Source organism: Dama dama, chromosome 16 (assembly GCF_033118175.1).
Source record: "Dama dama isolate Ldn47 chromosome 16, ASM3311817v1, whole genome shotgun sequence".
Lineage (NCBI taxonomy): Eukaryota > Metazoa > Chordata > Mammalia > Artiodactyla > Cervidae > Dama > Dama dama.
In genome coordinates this window covers 26,015,866-26,040,150 of record NC_083696.1, presented here as the reverse complement: position 1 = coordinate 26,040,150, position 24,285 = coordinate 26,015,866, and the positions used below count along the sequence as shown (strand labels likewise).

Below are 24,285 nucleotides of genomic sequence, written 5' to 3'. Positions count from 1 at the left end.
TTGAAAATATGTATAGATTTTGTAACATTATATTAGACTAGCTGCATTTCTGTTTCTGTTGGGAGGGAGGAACCTAAAGTATGTAAAAGGGCTGTGTTGTTGGTACTTGTCTTTGGTATAGCAGTGAATGAAGATTTGGAAGGAAGAATTGACAGATTGTCTGCACAGAGCAAGACAAATTTGAAAATACTACTGTGGAAAGGAGCTCTGAAGAGTTTCTTGAAAGGGAAGCAGTTATAAATGGTGCAGAATCCAGTGTAGCTAAGTTCCAATGCATAGTGTAGCAGACTAAGGTCTGTCTTTCTTGTTGAAAATCTGTATGTATAGTGGTTAAGAGCACAAACTCTGGAGCTAAACTGTGTAAATTCAAATCCCAGCTCAAATCCAAGTTCAGATAATAGCCATGACTTCAGACAAATTGTTTGACTTCTCTTTGCCTTAGTTTCCTAATCTGTAAAATCTGTAAAAATAATGCACAGACTAAACATGTTCTTGCCATATAATCCAGCAGTTATGCTCCTTGATGTTTACCCAAAGGAGCTGAAAAACCTTTGTCCACACAAAAAACTTGTACACAGATGTTTATAGCCACTATATTCATAAATGCCAAAACTTGGAAACAGCCAAGTTGTTCTCCAGTAGGTGAGTGAATAAACTGGTACCTTTAGAGAATGGAATATTATTCAGCACTAAAAAAAAAAATGCACTTTCAAGCCCTGAAGACATGGAAGATGTTAACTGCATATTAGTAAGTGAAAGCCAATCTGAAAAGGCTACATAATGTATGATTTCAACTCTATTGCATTCCGGAAAAGCCAAAGTCTGGAGACAGTGAACAGATTAATTATTACTGGGATGGGGTATAGAGTGTAACTAAGTGGAGCACAGAGGATGTTTAGGGCAGACACAGTACTGTGTATGATACTATAATGGTGGATACATACCATGCTTCTTTGTGACCCCATAGACTGTAGCCCACCAGGCTCCTCTGTCTGTGGAATTCTCCAGGCAAGAATACTGGAATGGGTTGCCATTTCCTACTCCAGGGGCTCTTCCCAACCTAGGGATTGAACCCAGGTTCCTGGTGTCTCCTGCTTTGGCAGGGGGTTCTTTACCACCAGCACCACCTGGGAAACCTATGCATGTCATACATTTGTCCAGTTTCATAGAGTGTCCAATGCCAAGAGTGAATCCTAAGGTAAACTATTGACTCTGGGTGATTATGACGTATCAGTGTAGGTTCTTCTATTATAACAAATGTACCGCTTTGGTTGGGGGGTGTTGATAATGAGAGAGGCTGGGCATGTGGGAAATAGGCCGGTGGTTTAGGGGAAAATCTCTCTACCTTCTACTCAGTTTTGCTATGGATCTAAAACTTCTCTAAAATTAAACTAAGTATTAAAATGAAAATAATGGTGATACTCATCTAATAATATTGTCATGGATATTATGAGTTGAGATATATAAAGCATTTGGAACAGGGCTTAGTGTTAAGTAAGCATATGTGTTATTATGTTATTCATGAGCATAAAAATATATAGGTTGCATAGGTTCACTCATAGCCTTAGGCCTGCATCTGTTTTTCCCCATACAAACTTAAAATTTTCAGCCACAGAAGCTTTTATCATGATTGCTGTGTAGAATCTAATCATTTCGATTGTATTTCTTTAAGTGTGACAGAAAGCCTCTTACCAGAATGAGCTGGAGAGTAAGTTGATGATAGAAATTGTTAGACCAAATTTAACAAATCCTTTTGAGGATGGGCCAAAGAATCTGCATTTTCCACAAGCGCTCAAGGTGATTCTGATGCACGTTGGAGTGCTAGTGCATTGAGAGTCTAGGAAGAATATACCATACTTCTGATATCTCAGGCACTTATTAGTACAATCCCTGTAAATTCTCTCCCCAAAATACATGTATAAATTTTGGCAGATCACTATGTATCTGGAAGATGGAAGAGAAAGTAGTGACCTAAGAACTATTTAGTTCACTTCAGAACCTGGTCTCTTGTGTGAAATGACTTTTTTATGTAGTAGAACATTTTTTGTATCAAAAATCATCTTACTTTATGATGATGATTCTTAACAATATGAGTCACAGTCCATTGGTGTTCTGACTTTCAAGTATTAGGTACTAGTTAATGAACATGTGATTAGCCCTAAGCAGTTAAGTCATTTTGAGGGACATTTTGGGATAAAAGCAAACTGTATGATAGAGTAAGCAAAATATCTGTCATAAGAAACAAGAAATGAAATTCAGGTATGATTTGCAGTGAAATGATAGGATTACTATTTATCCCCCTTTTATACTGAATCTACAACCAAGCATATAAAATAAATTCATTTGTGAATTGAGATAATGTTTTTATAAATCTTGAGAAACTCAACCATTAATAACTGTTGGTAGGACTGTTTTACAGATAATGAAGGGAATACAAATTCTAATAATAGCAAAAAAATGAAGTGAATACAGACTTAGACAGTAAAGAAAAAGATTACAGGTACTGGCTTGTAAATGAAAATAAACAAGTGTTTATCGAATACCTATATACCAGACATTGTGCTGGTAATACACCCACACACACAAACATACAACCTCTCTTCATCTTCACAACATCTTAAGACAATAGGTATAAAAACCCTCATTTTACAGAAGATAAAATTGTAGCTCAAAATGGTTCATATGGCAGACAATGTACAGAGTTAGGATATAAACACACAGAACATTGGATTGTACCATGTCGTTTAACTAACTTAGTTAAGCTGTGTATAATTGGACTGTAAATTAATGGTTTTATGGAGAGTCAGTGCACAAATGAACACTTTTGCAGAGTTCTCCTAGATTTGAGTTATTTGAAGAGGGCCAAGGGGGATTTCTGCTTCCAAACAAGATGAAATAACAGAGATCAGAATTACCCTCCTGCCTGAAATAACTATAAAACCAGACAAAATATGTAAAAATGGTTTTGGACTTTGAAAAGCAGGCAGCTTGGAATCATGATCTTTGAGAGAGGACAAGCAAACGTGGTGAGCTTCAGGTTGCACCAGCTGCCTCCCTGGAAGCAGTTTGCATGCTGCAGTGTGGGGAGTACCTAAACGAAGCCTTCTTGGAGACGTGTAGAGAGCCAGGATGGCTAGAATTTGCAGTGTAGTATGGAGAGAAGGGATAGCGTGAAGAGAGGCTATAGAAACATGTGGAGGACCCTCAAGTTTTTGCTGGCCTAGAGTGTTTGGCTGATCTGCACAGACTACCCAAGACTAGGGAAAGATACAGGAAGAAGTAGACAGAACAGTTCCAGGGCACTCAGGGGGCTGGAAATAGTTCATGTTCCCACCAGTCAGAGAAGAAAAGCCTCATGTATGATACCCAGAGCAGCAGGTGGAAGCCTTACAAAGTTGTGGCCTTAAGCAATGGGCTAAATTAGCCTAAACTGAAGGCAGCTGTGGAGCTGCCATACTAATTTCAGATAACTAGTCTAATGAGGCAGGAAAAAAGTCAGTAATTGAGACCTATTGAATAAATAATGAGGATTTCCTTGAGGAGAAAGAAGGATTAAGTAAAACAGGATAAAAGTATGACTGGTTGTTCAGGCAAACAGGAAAGCTGTTTAATTTGTAAACCAGTGGAACTGAGGCTACTAGAGTTTAGATGAAGGCATGTGATAAACAACTGCAAGAAGAATGAAAGGGAATTTGCACTGAATACTTTTGATAGTCCTACAGATACAATGAGCTTCCTAGGTGGCGCTAGTGGTAAAGAACCTGCCCATACAGGAGACATGAGATGTAGGTTCAGTCCCTGGTTGGGATCAAGCCCCTGGAGAATGAAATGGCAAGCCACTCCAGTATTCTTGCCTGGAGATAAGGGTTGCAAAGACTTGCAACTAAAGTGACTTACCATGCATGCATGCATGCATACACAATATATGTAAATAATATCTAACACAAAATAATTATTTTGTATTTTCCCTTGCATATTAGAATAAGCGTATAGACAAGGCATGGAAAACTTGATTACAGGTATTTTTTGTTGTTTAGTTGCTAAATCATATCTGACTCTTTTGCAATCCCATGGACTATAGCCCGCCAGGCTCCTCTGACCATGGAGTTTTCCATGCAAGAATACTGGAATGAGTTGCTATTTCCTTCTCCAGGGATTCTTCCTCACTCAGGAATCAAAGATGTATCTCCTGCATTGGCAGGTGAATTCTTTACTGCTGAGCCTCCAGGAATGCCCAGTTGCAGATATAGCTAAAGTGTAAAAATTAAAAATCATTCAAAAAATAATATAGGTCCCCTCTACTTCCAAGTTCTTCTACCTATATCATTTTTGCAGTTACTTTTAATTTTTAAGCTTTAGCTAGATCTTAATTAGCTAAAGCTTAAAATTAAAAATTGTTTTAAAAAAAAGGAAATGAAATAGGTGGCAGAACTTGGAAGTTGAGGGGAAAGGTGAAATGGAATAGTACTGATAAAACTACTTTTCTTATTTTGCAAGGTAAGGAATCGAGATACTGTGTAAAGTTGATAGAATAAAATATGATTAAAGGATGTTACTTAAAATTACAAAGATAATCAGAAGAATTAAAAATATTTTGGTGTGTTTAATGCAGAAAGATTTGGCATGGTGGGAGGTAAGTAGAGTAAATGAGCCAGTTTCCTCATTTTTTATACCAGGAATTCAATAATATGGTGAATCATTTTAAAGATGATAATAACCAGAAGTGTACATGTAGTCATTTCCCCTGGAAGAATTAAACCCAGTGTTTACATTTTTTACCTCTGGGGAGTAAAAGTTGGGCTGGGAAATAGGAATGGAGACTTTTCATTCTGTACCATTTATTTCATTATAAACTTTTATATATGCTTAATTATCTGTGTTTGAATGTCCATTTTTTAACCTCAAAATGTATTGCCAATCATCTTTAGCCTTTTTTAAAAAAAAAAAACAACTATTGTATCTTGATGTGTCTTGGGACTTCTGAAAACACTAATGTGATGGTAAACCACATACACTGTGCAGGCAGGGGAGCTGATTGTTTTTAAGTTTTGACGATCACAGCCCATCTGAGGATTAGATGTCAGCTCTGGGTACTAGGATATGAATAACTATAGAATTTAAATAGAAAGGGCATCCATGTCTATGAGGTCTAGAACTGCTGATGGATAGTCTGGGAAGATGTAATGCGAGAGTACATGATCGCCAGCCAGCTTTAGATATGTGGAACAAAGAGTTTATTATTCTGTGTGGCCTCAGAGCAGATATTTACAGAGTAGCCACATAAAAAGAGTTTTTTACTAGAATCATGTGATGATGTCACTGTTACTTTTCAAAGACATTGTGGAAAGAATGCTCATGTGGGTTAGGATTCTAATAGAGGACTTGTGAGGTTCCTCACAAATTTGAATTTCTGAGGGCTGAGTTGAGAAGAAAGTTTTAATACAGTAGTCCACAATCTTATTTGTACTTTTTACTACCCAAAGGGTAAGATTAATTCAACACTATTTAAAGCCATTTTGGAGGTTGTTTCTTTGGCCACTCTGTGCAACATATGGGATCTTAATTCCCAGACCAGGGATCAAACCTCTTCCCCTACATTGAAAGTATATAGTCTTAACCACGGGACCACCAGGGAAGTTCCTAAAGCCATGTTTTCAATGGGGTTTAGGTGTTAGATCCATGAAATTCAGTCTAATATGCCATTTCACCTCAAGAGATATGAATGCAGTGAATGTGTCCCTTATTCCCCTTTTCAAGAGACAGAGAAGAGCAAGTCATGGCTTCTCCTCTTGAGACCCTATGGTGTGTAGGGAAGCCAGTCCAGTAGTCGCATTTTACTGCATCACAACTGAAGAGCTTAGGGTGGCTTCAGGAAAGACTTAACAGAAAAAGTGACAGCTAGGTCTGTCTTGTCACCACATGCTGGATCACCTGGGACATGCTTCATAACTCCTCATCTACCGAACAACAATTCTGACTGCTCTAAAAATCCCATGGTTCTAAAATGGTGGTAATTGTTTTTTTGGGGTCAAAATATGTTTTAAAGGTCCAGAATTTTGAAAAGTAATATAAAACTATTTAATGTAAATCTGATCTTAGTGGGTATTCTTTTAAATTAAATTTTTGCTAATGAGTGTCCTGGAACAACTTGTTCCATTAGTCCATTGACTTCTTGTCTTTATGTAATATTTGTTTGAAATATTATGTACATTATAAAGTTTTATATTAATTAGTATGATACCAGATTTGTGATATGAATATTGCAGGAATTTCTTTTATCTTTCATGGTAGAATACATTTATGATTTTAATTTCTGTATTTCTTTTGAAGGGAGACAGTTTCATCAAGTAGGACTTGAAAATTTTGTACCTATTGAGCATATAAAACTTGATTTTAGAAATAAAATTTTAGTGAATTTGAAATTCTCAGCGGGTCACTGAAATTTGTGAAGTGTTTTTTTTTCCCACAAAAATCAATGCTCCAAGGAAAATATTATTTAATTACCACTTAGTTTATTGGTGCCAAAATTTTCAACAAATTTTTTAAGTATTTTTAAAAAATTAATAATTACATAAAAATTAGTCTTTGACCCCCTAGTCGTTGATGCTCAAACAATAAACATGCCTTTTCAAAGAAAAATATTAAGATCATTATTCAGGAAAAAACTTTAATACTGTATGTGACTTTCTATTGTATCACAGTTAACTCTCCCCTTCTAGAAAATTCCAAGCTTCCAATCATGGCTTTCTGATTACTGGGGGCTTTCTGACCAGCCCCATCCAGGGGCCATCCAGTAGCCCACCTAGAGTTAAGAGTTACCCCATTAGAACTAGAACAAAGAGTCTCCTAGGGTCCTTATCATTTAGGAATTTACAGAAGTCTAGTTGCTCTGTGTCAAGAACCAGGGAGCAGAAATCAATATGTGTTTTGTTTATTTCACAATCTGACACATAACAGGGGCTTCAAAAAAGTGATGATTTTTGCTTTTTGACACATTAAATGATTTACTTAACTTTCCTCAGTTGAAACCATAGCAACACAGTGGTTAGCCATATAATTTACCATGAGATAGATGAAGACTGTTAACTGTAAAGTCATAAATTAGTAACCCTCACTGAACTGAATTAGTAAAGAAGGAGGGATTCTGTTTAATTCCCTAGTGTACCATTGTGTCCACAATAAATGTTACCCCTTGAGCCTAGTTCAAGTACAAATTCCTTTTTTAAGCATTGCACCTGCCCTCAAATTGGGCAGCCCTCTTGCTTGTCCCAGACTGCCTTGTGATACTTAGCACATGTTAGCATTATTTGTGTCTACATCTTATCTTCCCAACAATCTATAAATGTACAGGAAGAGTAGGTCTTATTTTTTTCTATCATTTCCTTATAGTCTAGCACAGCACTGTCCACTAGAATATTATATTCAAATTTGGATTCTCCAGTAACAACAAAAAGAATCAGAAAAATAATTTTAATAATTTATTTAACCTAATATATTTTAAAATATTTAAATGTTAAATCCGTGTAAAAAAATAAATATTTTACATTCTTTTTTTGTGCCATTCTCCAAAATCTTGTAGTTTATATCTATAGCATATCTCAGATCTATACTAGCCACATTTTAAATGCTCAGTAACCACTTAGTTAATGATTGCTGTATTAGATAGTAGAAGACTAGCACATTGTAGGTGATTAGCAAATAAATATTCCATAGGCAAAACTTCAAAAAGTAATCTTTTCCCCCCAACAGACTACCATGGCTGCAGGAGCCTTGCCTCAAAATGAACAACCATATTCTACATTGGTGAATAACAGTGGATATGCTGTAAACATGAAAGGTAATAGTTCTTTTTTTTCTTATTATTTTGTACTTTATTTTATTTTACTTTTTCTTAAATTTATTTTTTAATTGGAGGAAAATTGCTTTATAATCTTATGTTGGTTTCTGCCATACAACAACTTGAATAAGCCATAATAATACATATATTGCCTCCCTCTTGAGCCTCCCTCCCTTCCCCCTTTCCACCCTACCAGGTCATCACAGAGCACCAGGCTGGGCTCTTATAGCAACTTCCACCAGCTATCTGTTTTACCCATGATAGTGTATATATGTCAATGCTACTGTCTCCATTCGTCCCACCCTCTTCTCCAGTGTCTCCACAAGTCCATTCTGTACATCTGTGTCTCCATTACTCACATGCAGATAGGTTCATCAGTATCATTTTCCTAAATTTTGTATATATACATTTGATATATGATACGTATTAACTTACTTCACTATGTATAACAAGCTCTAAGTTCATCAACCTCACTACCACTAACTCAAATTTGTGACCCCATGGACTATATTGTCCATGGAATTCTCCAGGCCAGAATACTGGAGTGGGTAGCTGTTCCCATCTCCAAGGGATCTTCCCAACCCAGGGATTGAACCCAGGTCTCATGCCTTGCAGGCGGATTCTTTACCAGCTGAGCCACCAAGGAAGCCCTTTTATTTTTATGGCTTAATAATCCATTGTATACATGTACATCTTCTTTATCCATTCATCTGTTGATGGACATCTAGGTTCCTTCTGTGTCCTGGCTATTATAAGTAGTGTTGCAATGAACACTAGGGTACGTGTGTCTTTTTGAATTGTGGTTTTATCAGGGTATATCCCCAGTAGTGGGAGTGCTGGATCATATGGTAGATTTATTCCTAGCTTCTTAAGAAATCTCCATAATGGCTGTATCAGTTTACTTTTCCACCAGCTGTGCAGGAGGGTTCCCTTTTCTGCATATCCTCTGTAACATTTGTTGTTTGTAGACTTTTGATCATGACCATTCTGATTGGTTTTTGCCAAGAGAATGCACTGGTCATAGTAAACACCCTCTTCCAACAACACAAGAGAAGGCTACAGATGGACATCACCAGGTGGACAATACTGAAATCAGATTGATTATATTATTTGCAGCCAAAGATGGAGAAACTGTATACAGTCAGCAAAAACAAGACCCGAAGCTGACTGTGGCTCAGATCATGAGCTCCTTATTGCCAGATTCAGACCTAAATTGAAGAAAGTAGGGAAAACCACTAGACCATTCACGTATGACCTAAATCAAATTCCTTACGATTATACAGTGGAAGTGACAAATAGATTCAAGGGATTAGATCTGTTAGACAGAGTGCCTAAAGAACTAGATGGAGGTTCGTGACCCTGAACAGGAGACCGTGATCAAGACCATCCCCAAGAAAAAAAATGCACAATGGTTGTCTGAGGAGGCATTATAAATAGCTGAGAAAAGAAGAGAAGCAAAAGGCAAAGGAGAAAAGGAAAGATATACCCATTTGCATTACTTTGTCAACAAAGGTCTGTCTAGTCAAGGCTTTGGTTTTTCCAGTGGTCATGTATGGATGTGAGAGTTGGACTATAAAGAAAGCTGAGTGCTGAAGAATTGATGCTTTTGAGCTGTGGTGTTGGAGAAGACTCTTGAGAGTCTTGGACTGAAAGGAGATCCAACCAGTCCATCCTAAAGGAGATCAGTCCTGGGTGTCCATTGGAAGGACTCATGTTAAAGCTGAAATTCTAATACTTTGGCTACCTGATACAAAGAGCTGACTCATCTGAAAAGACCCTGATGCTGGGAAAGATTGAGGGCAGGAGGAAAAGGGGACGACAGAGGATGAGATGGTTGGATGGCATCACCGACTCAATGGACATGGGTTTGGGTGGCCTCTGGGAGTTGGTGATGGACAGGGAGGCCTGGCGTGCTGCAGTTCATGGGGTTGCAAAGAGTTGGACATGACTGAGCAACTGAACTGAACTGAACTGAATGCAGAGTTCCAAAGAATAGCAAGGAAAGATAAGAAAGCCTTCTTCAGTGACCAATGCAAAGAAATTGAGGAAAGCAATAGAATGGGAAAGACTAGATATCTCTTCAAGAAATTAGAGATACCAAGGGAACATTTCATGCAAAGATGGCACAATAAAGGACAGAAATGGTATGGACCTAACAGAAGCAGAAGATATTAAGAAGAGGTGGTAAGAATACACAGAAGAACTGTACAAAAAAGATCTTCATGACCCAGATAATCACGATGGTGTGATCACTCACCTAGAGCCAGACATGCTAGAATGCAAAGTCAAGTGGGCCTTAGGAAGCATCACAATGAACAAAGGTAGGGGAAGTGATGGAATTCCAGTTGAACTATTTCAAATCCTGAAAGATGATGCTGTGAAAGTGCTGCATGCAATATGCCAGCAAATTTGGAAAACTCAGCAGTGGCCACAGGACTGGAAAAGGTCAGTTTTCATTCCAATCCTTAAGAAAGGCAATGCCAAAGAATGCTCAAACAACCACACAATTGCACTCATCTCACACGCTAGCAAAGTAATGTTCAAAATTCTCCAAGCCAGGCTTCAACAATGTGTGAACCATGAACTTTCAGATGTTCAAACTGGATTTAGAAAAGGCAGAGGAACCAGAGATCAAATCGCCAGCATCCTTTGGAACATTGAAAAAGCAAGAGAGTTCCAGAAAAACATGTGCTTCTGCTTTATTAACTATGCCAAAGCCTTTGACTGTGTGGATCACAACAAACTCTGGAAAATTCTGAAAGAGATGTGAATACCAGACCCCCTGACCTGCCTCCTGAGAAATCTGTATGCCGGTCAAAAAGCAACAGTTAGAACTGGACATGGAACAACAGCCTAGTTCCAAATAGGGAAAGGAGTACGTCAAGGCTGTATATTGTCACCCTGCTTATTTGAATTATAAGCAAAGTACATCATGAGAAATGCTGGGCTGGATGAAGCACAAGCTGGAATCAAGATTGCTGGGAGAAATATCAATAATCTCAGATATGCAGATAATACCACCCTTATGGCAGAGAGCGAAGAAGAACTAAAGAGCCTGTTGATGAAAGTGAAAGAGGAGAGTGAAAAAGTTGGCTTAAAACTCAACATTCAGAAAACTAAGATCATGGCATCCAGCCCCATCAGTTCATGGCAAATAGATGGGGAAACAATGGAAACAGTGAGAGACTTTGTTTTTGGAGGCTCCAAAATCACTGCAGATGGTGACTGCAGCCATGAAATTAAAAGATGCTTGCTCCTTGGCAGAAAAGTTATGAGCAACCTAGACAACATATTAAAAAGCAGAGACATTACTTTGCCAACAAAGTTCTGTCTAGTCAAGGCTATGGTGTTTCCAGTAAGTCATGCGTGGATGTAAGAGTTGGCTATAAGGAAAGCTGAGCATCGAAGAATTGATGCTTTTGAACTGTGGTGTTGGAGAAGACTCTTGAGAGTTCCTTGGACTGCAAGGAGATCCAACCAGTCCATCCTAAAGGAGATCAGTCCTGAATATTGATTGGAAGGACTGTTGTTGAAGCTGAAACTCCAATACTTTGGCCACGTGATGTGAAGAATTAACTCATTTGAAAAGACCCTGATGCTGGGAAAGACTGAATGCAGGAGAAGGGGATGACAGAGGATGAGATGGTTGGATGGCATCACAAACTCAATGGACATGAGTATGAGTAAGCTCCGGGAGTTCGTGATGGACAGGGAGGCCTTGTGTGCAGCAGTCCGTGGGGTCGCAAAGAGTTGGACATGCCTGAGCAACTGAACTGAACTGATTCTGATTGGTGTTACATGATACCTCATTATAGTTTTGCTTTACATTTCTCTAATAATGCCATTTTGAGCATCTTTCATGTGTTTATTGGCCATCTGTATGCCTTCTTTGGAGAAATACCTGTTTAGGTCTTCTGCCCATTTTTTGTTTGGATTGTTTATTTTTCTGGTATTGAACTGTCATAAGCTGCTTATATTTTTTTAGAAATTAATCCTTTTCAGTTGCTTCATTTGCAGTTATCTCTCCCATTCTACATGTTGTCTTTTCATCATTTAGTTTCACTTGCTGAGTGAGCGCTTGATTATTTAGAAGTGTTTTGTTTAGCCTCCATTTGTGTTTTTCTTGTAATTGATATCTAATCTTATAGCCTTATATAAGTGTTGTTACCATTGATGTGTGGTTTTAAAGTCCCTTAGTATTTCTGTGATACTGTAAATTTCTTCCTTTATGTATATTCATATTTGCTTTATGTATTTAGGTGCTCCTATGTTGAGTACATATATTTACAATTTATAAATCTTCTTGGTTTGTTCCCTGGATATTGTGTTCTTTGTCTGTTGTAACAGTATAAGTGTTGTTACTCCAACTTTCTTCTGATTTCCATTTTCCTGAAATAACTTTTCCTGTCCCCTTTCAGTCTGTATCTGTCTCTAGATCTCACGTGGGTCTCTTGTAGGCATCATATTTATGGAACTTGTTTTTGTTAGCTATTAGCTTTTGCTTGTCTGTAAAGCTCTTCATTTCTCCATCAAATCTGACCAAGAGCCTTGCTGAGCATTCTTGGTTGTAGGTTTTTGCCTTTCATCACATTAAGTATTTCCTGCCACTCCCTTTTGACCTGCAGAATTTCAGCTAAAAAATCAGCTGATAAACTTATGAGAGTTCTTTTGTATATAACTTGTTGCTTTTTCCTTGCTACTTTTAATATTCTCTCTTTAACTTTTGCCATTTTAATTGCAGTATGTCTTGCTTGGTGTTTTCCTCTGGAATAATCCCAGTGGGATGCTGCACTTCCTAGACTTGAGTGAGTGATTTCCTTTCCCTGGTTAGGAAAGTTTTCAGCTATTATACCTTCAGGTATCGTCTCAGGCCTTTTCTCTCTCTGTCTTCTTCTGGGACCTCTATAATGCAAATATTATTGCACTTGATGTTGTCCCAGAGATCTCTTTAACTGCCCTCTTTTCTTTTTATTCTTTTTTCTATTCAGAGTCAGTGATTTCCACCATTTGTCTTCTAGATCCATTCCTCTGTATCATTTAGTCTGCTATTAAGTTCCTTTAGTATACATTTCAACTGCTACATTCTTTAACTGTGTTTAGTCACTCTTTATATTTTTTAAGACTTTGTTTAAAAACTTCTGACTTCTCACTCTGTGCATACATTCTTCTCCCAAGTTCTTCCATCATCTTCAGGATTGTTCCTCTGAACTATTTCTTGAGTAGATTGACTGTTTCCACTTTACTTTGTTTTTCTTCTGGAGTTTTATCTTGTTCCTTCATCTGGACCATTTTCCTTTGCCATTTCACTTTGTGTAAGTTATTTGTATTTTCAGGTATGTGATAGGTTAGTTATGTTTCTTGACCTGTGAGAAGTGGCCTGTGGGAGACATCCTATCTCAGCAGTGCATTTGTCTCTTGTCGTCTAAGCTAGATGCTCTAGGGTTTCTCCCTGAGATGGGTGTGTGGGTTCTTCTGTTATGGGGGCTATATGTACAGTCTTGTAGGCTTGATTGGCCCCTAGCCCATTTGGCTTTCAGACCCTGCATTGTGCAAATCCTGCTGGCTGCTGTTCAGCGAAACAGCACAAGGTCTGGTCACAAGGCAGCTGGCTACAGAAACCTAGGGAGCCTCAAGGCTAGTGCTGGCTCACTGGTGGGCAGAAACCAGGTCCCGAAGACTCCAGGGCTGTTGCTTGGCCACTGGTTGTTAAAGCCAGATCCTGGGGTTAGTGCTGGTCTACTGGTAGGCAGAGCCAGTTCCTGGAGTCCAATTATAGGACCAGGGATCCCAGAACTCGTTTCAGGTAGTTGGTGGTAGGGGTGGGCGGGTTGCTTCCTAGACTTGATTATGGAGTGTGAGATGTCCTGAAGCTTGTGTTGGCCTGGTAGTGGACACAGCCAGAGCCCAGCTGCTCTCAAGGTACAGTCTGGCTTTCTGTGGATGTCCTGGATCTGCAAGCTGCAGAATTGTTGTTTCCTTTGATCTGCTGTCTGCTCCTTGTGGTAAGTGAAGCTGTTCTAGAGACTAGTGCAGGCTTCCTGGGGGGAAGGCCTGGTGCCTGCCTACTGGTGGGTGAAGCTGGGTCCTGGCCCTATGGTGGGTAGGGCCATGTCAGGGGCATATCTTAGAGGTGGCTGTGGGCTCAGGAAGTCTTTGGAAAGCCTGTCTGCTTATGAGTGTGCTGTGTCCCTCCACAGTTAGTTGTTTGGCCTGAGTTAGCCCAGCTCTAGTCCCTACAGGCTGTTGGATGAAGCCCATCTTACCAGTAGTCAGCCAGCATGGCAGCTACCAACAGCAGTATCACCTGGCAGAATGTTGCCAAGTATGACTGCCAAAGTGTTTATATCCCCAGGGTGAACCATAGCTGCCCTGACCTCTGCAGGAGATTCACCATGACCAGCAGGTGGATCTGGCTCAGGCTCTTGTCAAATGACTGGTTTTGCCCTGGATCTTGGTGTGTGTGATTTTATGTGTTTCCTTTAAGAGTAAAGTCTCTTTTCCCACAGTTTTTTGGGGCTCCTGAAATACCCCACTGGTGTTCAAAACCAAATGCTCTGGAGGCTTATCTTCCAGGGCTGGGGAGCCCCATGTAGGATTTAGAACACTTACTCACTGTGCAGTATTGTTACTCTCCAGTTGGTGGGTCATCCACCTGCGCTCAGTTGGCTTCCATCGTGTCCAACTCTTTGCAACCCCATGGACCATAGCCTTCCAGGCTCCTCTGTCCACGGGATTTCTCCTGCAAGAATGCTGGAGTGGTTGCCATGCCCTCCTCCAGGATCATCCACCTGTGGATATGTAATATGATTATATTTTGAGTCTGCCCATCCTACCCATCTCTTGGTTCTGTCTCTGTCTTTAGTTGTAGGAGATCATTTCTGGTAGGTTCCAGTCTTTTTCATCCATGTTTTTTCTGCATATAGTTATGATTTTGGTGTGTTCATGAGAGGAGGTGGGCTCAGGGTCCTTCTACTCTGCCATCTTGGCCACTCTCTCCTTAGTCTTTTAAGAAACAATGTTGAAAACAATGTTTATCTCCTTCATTTTCCTCTTAAATTATCTGGCTGTTCCTCTCATCAAGCACCTGCTTGCAATTCAATCTTTCATTTCATTCTTCTGTTACTCGCCAGTGTCACTTATAAAGCCCATTCAGAAGCATGCTAGCCCTTCTTCTCAGTCTTTTTCTCTCTGTCATGGCCTTACATTTCTGATTCTTACAAAGTTTCCCAGGAAAGGAAGGGTGCTGTTACTCAGACTCTTACTGCCACACTCACCCTCTCTCTTTCCTACTGTTGAAAGCTCTGAGCTGAAAGTACAACCCGATTTCCTGCCACTTTGGCATCACTGGTCTTGCTGCTACCAGTAGCAGTTAGCAAGAAACATGTTGAATAATTTTTCTTGGCAGTACCTCTTGCATGATTTTCTTACTGCCTACTTTGGATTTTGCTCAAGTTCATTTTAGTGCTTCTCTGTAGGGAACTTGGAAGGGTTGTCCCCCTCTGAGTACGGATTTGATAATATAAGGAGAGGTTAAGAAATAAAGGTCTAGAGGTATTGGAGTTAAATGCTTGCTAGGAATAATTGGTTCGTGAAGTTGGTTATGCTTCTTTTTAGAATCTATCCACTCTGCCAGAGAGAGCTCTCTTTCATCAAGAAAACCAATGTTTTGCACTTCTGACCTTGTCTACCTGAAACTGTCACAACATTGTTAATTGACTTACTGCAATATAAAATAAAAAGCTTTAAAAGTAAATTCCAGATCTTTATAGATCCTCCATCTGTCTGTGCTGTGTCTGACTCTAAAGGGACTAATACTTCTGCTAACTACCATCTGTGGACAACTTCTATGTGCCAGGCTTACTACATATTCATGTCCCTGATTTTAGAAAGAAGAGGTACCTAAAACAAGTGCTTTCGTAATGGTGTCAGTTTGTTGCTTCTCTGGTAGAGGGGTTTTCCCCTATGTACTTTCCAGTTAATGAATGTAAGAATTCGCTTAGCCTTTTCCCCTTTACTTTCTTCAGTTGGAATGTTACCTCTTAGTTGGTGTTTCTCACCTGGATTCTCTTGGCTTTTGAAGCGAAGCGGCTCTTGATTGTACAGGAGAGCCCTTAGCATTGAGAACATTTAGTATCTTTGCCCTCCTCATCTAGTAATGTCCCTAGGTCACAGTGACTATCAAAAAATCATGTACATTTCCAAATGTCCCCAGGAAGCTTGTAACCCCTGTTGTCATCCACTCAGTAAGCTGATTTTTACCTTCCCAAAAGCATCTTTTTTTAATAAAATTTTCCTTATTGTGTAAGTGTAGCTAATTTTTAATTAGGAAGAATTAGAAAAAAATTTAAAAACTTTATATCTAACTTTCTTAAAGTGCATCTCATTTATGAAGACAGTCAGTTATATGTTGTTAAGTTAACATTGGGATAAGGCTAGTATATTTTTTAAATGTTGACTAATAGGTGATGAGAAATTCTAACTAAGGGGTATATAAATAAAATACTTAAATGATTTTTAAAGGAAAATTGGAGTTTCATTCAGTATTGAATTAGCTTTGGAATTAAACAGACCTCAATTTAAATCTTGGTTCTACTACTTTTGGAGGGGAAAACTTATTTTGAGGAAATTTCAAATATTCCCAGAAGTATACAGAATACAATAAAGATTTCCAGGTGGGTACCACCCACCTGCCATGGAGGTACCATCCCCTAAGTAGGTACCATCACCCAACTTTAACAATATCAGATCACTAGCTTCCTCTACTCATTTCCCCTACCTCCATATTACTTCATTTGATTCATTGACTGTATATAATCATTGCAATAACTAAAAAAGTTAACAGTAGTTTCTTAGATATCTAAACATTGCGAAGATTTCTACTTGTCTCATAGATGTATCTTTAAATTGAGATCCAGCAGTATATATGATTTCATACATCACACATGATTGAGATGTATCTTACATCTCTTTTAAATTTGGGTTTCCCACAATCTCTTTTTCCTTACACTTTATTTGTTGAGTAAATCAGATTTTTTTTACTCTGTAGATTTTGCCATAATCTATATTTTGCTGATTATATCCTAATACTATTTACTATAAATTGAATTGATAGAAGGATGTAGAGTCTATAGTCAGGTTTTTTTTTTTTATTGGCGTGATATTTCATAGAAAGTGCTATATTCTTCCATCAGGATTCTCATGTAATCAGATTGTCCCTCTTCTTATAATGTTATTTCTTTTATTTTGAAATAATTTCCAACATACAGAAAGGCACAAAAAATTTTTTGTCTATTTTTAAACCATAGACCCTCATTCACATTTTATCAACTGTCTCTGTAATATCTTTTAGTACCGAAACTTTACTTGTCATGTTTTTTCAACTTCTTTTAATGACCATAATTTGTCCTTTCTTGACCTTTATGAAGATTACAGGCTAGTTATTTTGCAGTGTTTCTCAGTTTGAGTTTGTCTACTGTTTCATCATAAGATTGAAATTTTTGACAGAAATATCACAGAAGTGATTCTGTGCTTTTTGTATTCTCCATCCTGTCAAGCAATTCAAGATACCATTTTGCTATAAAACTGGAAATGTTAAGTTTGATCACATCAGTAAAGGTATATCTGCCAAAGATTTACCTATTATACATTATTCTTTTTCCCTTTATAATTAACATTTTATGGAGAGATCCACTGAGATCTTGTATATATCCTGGTCCTCATCCAGCTTTTACTCAGTAGTTTCAACTTTTAATTACTACTATGACAGATAACTGAATGGAGGTTTTCTAATTCCTTCTTTCCTTTGGCATTTCTTAGTTAGCATTCTGCTGTGAGGAAGAACTTTATTTTAGCTTTTATTTGTTCAGTTATTTCAGTGTAGGTTACTACTTTGTTCAGTGGAATATCATCCTTTACTATCATTTGTTTGGTGCTCAAACATGATACTATAATCTTTGGCAATTTATATTAGTGTATGTATATATGTATGTATGTGTATACACCTTAGTTATTTTTGTTTTTGTCTATGCATATTGAAAACCATGAATTAGTATTGGTACTTCATATTCTAATCCAACACTATATTATCATTCTAGCTTTGCCTATTTTTATGTTTACAGTTCCCTTCTCCAAGAGTGAGAAACCTGGCTCTTATCCCCAATATGTCTGCTTATTTATTCAGCCCTCGTTTTCAAAACTAGTCTCCCAGCCCTGCTCAGCCATCATCTAGCTTAGCTCTTTTTTTCACATGGGGCCTACATTCTGCCAGATCATGTATCATATGCTATTAGATATCTTCCTGTGTTAGCTCTGACCTGTGCTAAATCACCCTCACTTAGCCTGCCTTGTGACTTTTTTCTTTGATTGTATATACATTTGTAATTAAAATATTGAGATAATTAAGTACTAACATGCAGTTGTAAGAAATAGTAAAAAAGTATCTCATTTACCCTTTACTCAGTTTCCACTAACAGTAACGATCTTACAAAATGTAGTACTATTTCACAGCCAGTATACTGACATTGTTATAGTCAAGATACAGGACAGTTCCATCAAAACAAGGATTCCTTCTGTTGCCCATTTATAGCCAAACCCACTTCCACCCATAACTTTTGGCATAGGTTTCTTTGGGTGTGTCCTCTTTAAGCTTCATTTGACCAAGGCCAATCATTGAGGTTTGTTCTTATCCCTTTTTGAGGGCTTACCTTTCTCAGCATGGAACCTCTGGGACAAAGGAGATGGGCTTAGGGCAGTCAGGGCTCCAGTACTTTCAGTGTGCCTTGTTGAAAACTATAGAATATTGCTGAAAAAAAAAATTAAAGATTTAAATAAATGAAAAGACATCCTGTGTTCATGATTTGGAAGAATTGCTAAGATGTCAGTACAACCCAACAGAATCTATAGATTCAATGCAATCACTATCAGATATCCCAATGATTTCTTTGCAGAAATAGAAAAATTCACCCCAAAATTTGCAGGGACTATTGAAAGACCCCCCCAAATTGCCAAAATAATCTTGAAAAACAAGAACAAAATTTAAGGACTTGCATCTTGATTTCAAAACTTTCTACAAAGATACAGTAGTTAAAGCGATGTGGTATTGGCATACACAAAGACATACAAACAAATGGAATGGAAAAGAGATCCCAGGAGCAAAAAACCTTGCAAATGTGGTCAGTGATTTTTGACAAGGGTGCCAAGGCTATTTAGTGGGAAAAAAATAATCTTTTTATCAGTTAGTAGTGAGAAAACTGTGTACACATGCAAAAAAAATGGTGTTGGACTCTTACCTTCTGCTATATATGAAAATTAACTCAAAAAACCTGAGAGAAAACAAGATGGCAGAGTAGAAGGACATGGAGTGTACCTCTTCCCTCAAATACATCAAAAATTCATCTACATTTGGAGTAATTCTCACTGAATACCTACTGAATGCAGGCAGAAGATCTCCTACAACCCCAACTGCAAGAAAGATCAACATATAAAATGAGAGAAAAAAATGGTAATTGAGATGAGACCTGTGCCCCTTGGAGGGAACTGGGAAAAAGGAACGGTTCCCTCATCCTGGGAGCCTCCTTCATCATCTGGAAAGTCAGCTGGGACAGAGGCTCAGAGGAGAGTGCACCAGCAGGCTTGAGGTAGACAGTGCAGAGAAAGACCAGCCAGATGGTCCTTGCCAACTTATGACACTTTCGAGCCCAAGTCATGCCCCTGCTGATGTGCTCAGTGGTGAGTGCTGCAACTTGAGCTTCAGCAGACAGACCCAGGGACAGGACTTGGTTTGGCTATGTGGAGACAGCCCAAAAGGCCTGAAATATGATCTGGGGATGTGTGTTCAAGATGGAACCCACTTCTGCCATAGGAGCACCATTGTCAGTGAGCTTGCAAGGGAGAGGCATGGCCCTCCAATAGTAGCTTTGTTCTCAGTGTGCTAACAGCAGGAGTGATTTTGCTGCTACAAGATTTAGGAACATGCAGGTGCTATCAGGTTGCCCACATGTGGAAGCGGCTGAGATCTGAGCCAGTTACCAGCACTCTCAAAGTGGATTCAAGGCATAGCTTTTGGTGGGTTTTCAAGCCTGCAACTTTGTGGGGGCAATGACTGAGGGACATCCATGCTGACTACTGGCAGCCCACTGCTGAGGTGTGTCAAATATGAGCAGCAGCAGACTTTGTGGCTGCACACACGTGGAAGTGGCACCGAAATCTGAACCAATTACCAGCTTTCCCACCGTGAAAGTGGGGCCGAAAACAGTGCCTCCAATAGTGTACTTTGTGGGTGCACACACTGGGTGGCAGTTGACATCACTGAGCACAGTGGACAAGTCCTGGAGAGGAATATGCAGCAGCTTCTTTCCCACAAGGGGTAGTCCAAGCCCGAGTACCTCATACTGCAGCCTAGGACTAGAGCTGGGGGCTTCTATTCCTACAGCTGAGGAGCAAATCCTGCCCCCAGCAGGGCTGCGACTGTCAAAGAACAAGGAGAAGGCTCTACCCAACATTGACTGCACGCTCTGGTCACCATAATACCAAACACACACACCGTTCTCTCCCAAATACCAAACACACATACACACACCCTTCTCTCCCAAATCCCAAACACACACACACACACACACACACGCACCCTTCTCTCCCAAATACCAAACACACACACAAACATACACACACACACACACACGCACACACACACACACACACACACACCCTTCTCTCCCAAGAGGATAATGGCCAGGACACCCTGAGGAAAGACATGGCAGGCATCCATACCAAATATAGCCCATGCACCAAAATTACTGAACACATGCATGCTGAACAAGAACACTCCCAAATAAAAACAGATAAAGGCCCAATATCACTGATGAACATAGATGCAAAAATCCTCAACAAAATTTTAGCAAACAGAATGCAACAGCATATTAAAAAGATCATACATCATGACAAAGTGGGCTTTATTCCAAGGATGCAAGGATTCTTCAGTATTTGCAAATTAGTCAATGTGATACACCATATTAACAAAATAAAAACTAATGATTATCTCAATAGATGCAGAGAAAGCCTTTGACAAAATTCAACACATATTTATGATAAAAACTTCCCAGAAAGCAGGAGTAGAAGGAACATGCCTCAACAGAATAAAAGCCATAAACAACAAATCTACAGCAAACATTATCCTCGATGGTGAAAAATTGAAAGAATTTCTCCTAAAATCGGGAACAAGACTAAGAAGCTCACTGTCACCACTACAATTCAACATAGTTTTGGAAGTCCTAGCTACAGCAATCAGAGAAGAAAAGGAAATAAAAGGAAGTAAAGATTGGAAAAGAAGTAAAACTCTCACTGTTTGCAGATGACATGATCCTCTACTTAGAAAACCCTAAAGACACCACCAGAAAATTACTAGAGCTAATCAATGAATATAGTAAAGTTGCAGGATATAAAATTAATACACAGAAATCTCTTGCATTCTTATACACTAACAATAAGAAAATAGAGAAATTAAGGAAACAATCCCCTTCTATAAAAGAAATAAAAAATTATACAAATAAATGGAGAAATATACCATGCTTATAAATTGGAAGAATCAATATAGTGAAAAATGAGTATACTACCCAAAGCCATCTATAGATTCAGTGCAATCCGTATCAAGCTACCAACAGTATTTGTCCCAAAACTAGGACAAATAACTTCACAATTTGTATGGAAACACAAAAAACCTTGAACAGCCAGAGCAATCTTGAGAAAGAAGAATAGAACTGGAGGAATCAACCTGCCTGACTTCAGACTATACTACAAAGCTACAGTCATCAAGACAGTATAGTACTGGCACAAAGACAAATATAGATCACTGGAACAAAATAGAAAGCCCAGAGATAAATCCACACACTTATGGACACCTTAGGTGCTGGAGCAGCGAGCAGCAGCTGAGTGGTACTGGAGCAGCTGAGAGGAGATACCCCACTTCCAAGATCTGGAGCGGCAGCTGTGAGGAGCTATCCCACGTCCAAGTCAGAGAAACCCCAGTAAGACGGTAGGCGCTGGAGCAGCTGTGAGGAGATACCCCATGTCCAAGGGCAAAGGAGAAGCCCCAGCAAGATGGTAGAAGGGGCAAATTCGTGTTTAGAATCAAACGCCATTCCTGCCAGAGATGCTAAAAGGGCTCAAACAAACCTTGTGTGCACCAGGACCCACAGACCCCACAGAGACTGAGACAGAACTGTGTTTGAGCATCTCCTGTGGAGGTAAGGGTCAGCAGTGGACTGCCACAAGGACAGGGGCTCTGGGTGCAGCAGACTTGGATATGGAATAAGCCCTCTTGGAGGAGGTCGCCATTAACCCCACCATAGAGCTGCCAGAACTTAAACAGGACTGGGAACTAGATACTTGGAGGGCACAAACAGAACATTGTGCACGAGGACCCAGGAGAAAGGAGCAGTGATCCCACAAGAGTCTGACCCAGACTTGCCTGTGAGTTTCCAGGAGTCTCCAGCGGAGGTGTGGGTTGGTGGTGGCCTGCTGCAGGGTTGGGGGCACTGAGTTTAGCAGTACCTGCATGGGATCTTTTGAAGGAAGTTACCATTATCTTCATTACCTCCACCATAGTTTGGCCCCAGATAAATAGCAGGGAGGCAACACAGCTCCACTCACCAACAGAAAGTTGGATTAACGATTTACTGAGCATGGCCCTGCCCATCAGAACAAGACCCAGTTTCCCCCTCAGTCAGTCTCTCCCATCTGGAAGCTTCCATAAGCCTCTTATTCTTCTCCATCAGAGGGCAGACAAACTGAAAACCACAATCACAGAAAACTAACCAATCTAATCACATGGACCACAGCCTCATCTAACTCAATGAAATTATGAGCCAAGCCGTGTAGGGCCACCCAAAATAGATAGGTCATGGTGGAGAGTTCTGACAAAATGTGGCCCACTGGAGAAGGGAATGACAAACCACTTCAGTATTCTTGCCTTGAGAACCCCATGAACAGTATGAAAAAGCAAAAAGATAGGACACTGAAAGATGAACTCCCCAGGTGGGTAGGTGCCCAATATGCTACTGGAGATCAGTGAAGAAATAATTCCAGAAAGAATGAAGAGATAGAGCTAAAGCAAAAACAACACCCAGTTGTGGGATGTGACTAGTGATAGAAGCAAGGTCCAATGCTGTAAAGAGCAATATTGCATAGGAACCTGGAATGTTAGGTCCATGAATCAAGGCAAATTGGAAGTGGTCAGACAGGAGATGGCAAGAGTGAACATCAACATTTTAGGAATCACTGAACTAAAATGGACTGGAATGGGTGAATTTAACTTAGATGACCATTATATCTACTACTGTGGGCAAGAATCCCTTAGAAGAAATGGAGTAGCCTTCATAGTCAACAAAAGATTCTGATATGCAGTACTTGGATGTGCCGGGCCAGCCGGAAGATTTCAGCGAGCAACACTACGCGTTCCTTTAGGCTAAGAAATAAAGGAGACAGAACAGATGGGGTCGAGAGGATCGCTGCAGTCAACGATGATTCTTTATTTCTCAGGGTTACATATATACTAAACCAAGAAGAGAGGCATCCCAAAGAAAATTCTTCCCCATGTACATCATCTTTAAGATAATCACCAGAGCTCTCTCATGGCGCCAAAGGCATCCTACTTATCTTAAGGGCAGTCGTGCAAAGCCATCTATCTGCACCTTGTGTGCATTCAAGGCTCACTAATGGTCTGTTAGGAGTTAACTCGGATAGTAAATTCCAGAGGGGTGGCGGGACAGAGAGCTATGTCTGCGAACAGACCCTTGATAATCAATCAAGGCAGCTCCCAGAGTCAGCTCTTTCAAGCCGCTCCCCGCATGGATGCAATCTCAAAAACAATAGAATGATCTCTGTTCGTTTCTAATGCAAACCATTCAATATCACGGTAATCCAAGTCAATGCCCTGACCAGTAATGCTGAAGAAGCTGAAGTTGAACGGTTCTGTGAAGACCTAAAAGACCTTATAGAACTAACAGCTGAAAAATATTTCCTTTTCATTATAGGGGACTGGAATGCAAAAGTAGGAAGTCAAGAAACACCTGGCATAGAGCTGCTGGTAGTAGTCTCTTATGATCCTTTGTATTTCAGTGTTGTCTGTTGTGATCTCTCCATTTTCATTTCTAATTTTGTTGATTTGGTTCTTCTCCCTTTGTTTCTTAATGAGTCTTGCTAACGGTTTGCCAATTTTGTTTATCTTTTCAAAAAACCAGCTTTTAGCTTTGTTGATTTTTGCTATGGTCTCTTTTGTTTCTTTTGCATTTATTTCTGCCCTAATTTTTAAGATTTCTTTCCTTCTACTAACCCTGGGTTTCTTCATTTCTTCCTTCTCTAGTTGCTTTAGGTGTAGAGTTAGGTTATTTATTTGACTTTTTTCTTGTTTCTTGAGGTAAGCCTGTAATGCTATGAACCTTCCACTTAGCACT

General features: G+C 39.4%; 1 protein-coding gene across 4 annotated transcripts in view; it reads left to right on the top strand.

Moving 5' to 3' along the window:
- The window catches only part of PTPDC1 (protein tyrosine phosphatase domain containing 1), a 78,260-nt gene that overhangs the window by 24,089 nt on the left and 29,886 nt on the right, over positions 1-24,285 (top strand). For 3 of the 4 annotated variants that reach the window (XM_061163597.1, XM_061163592.1, XM_061163594.1), the window contains exon 2: positions 7,750-7,837. The exons of the other annotated variant lie outside the window; for it this stretch is intronic. In XM_061163597.1, the coding sequence (XP_061019580.1) occupies positions 7,756-7,837 (82 nt within the window). In that variant the 5' untranslated portion in view covers positions 7,750-7,755. The remainder of the gene's footprint in view (positions 1-7,749; positions 7,838-24,285) is intronic. 4 annotated transcript variants of the gene reach the window in all.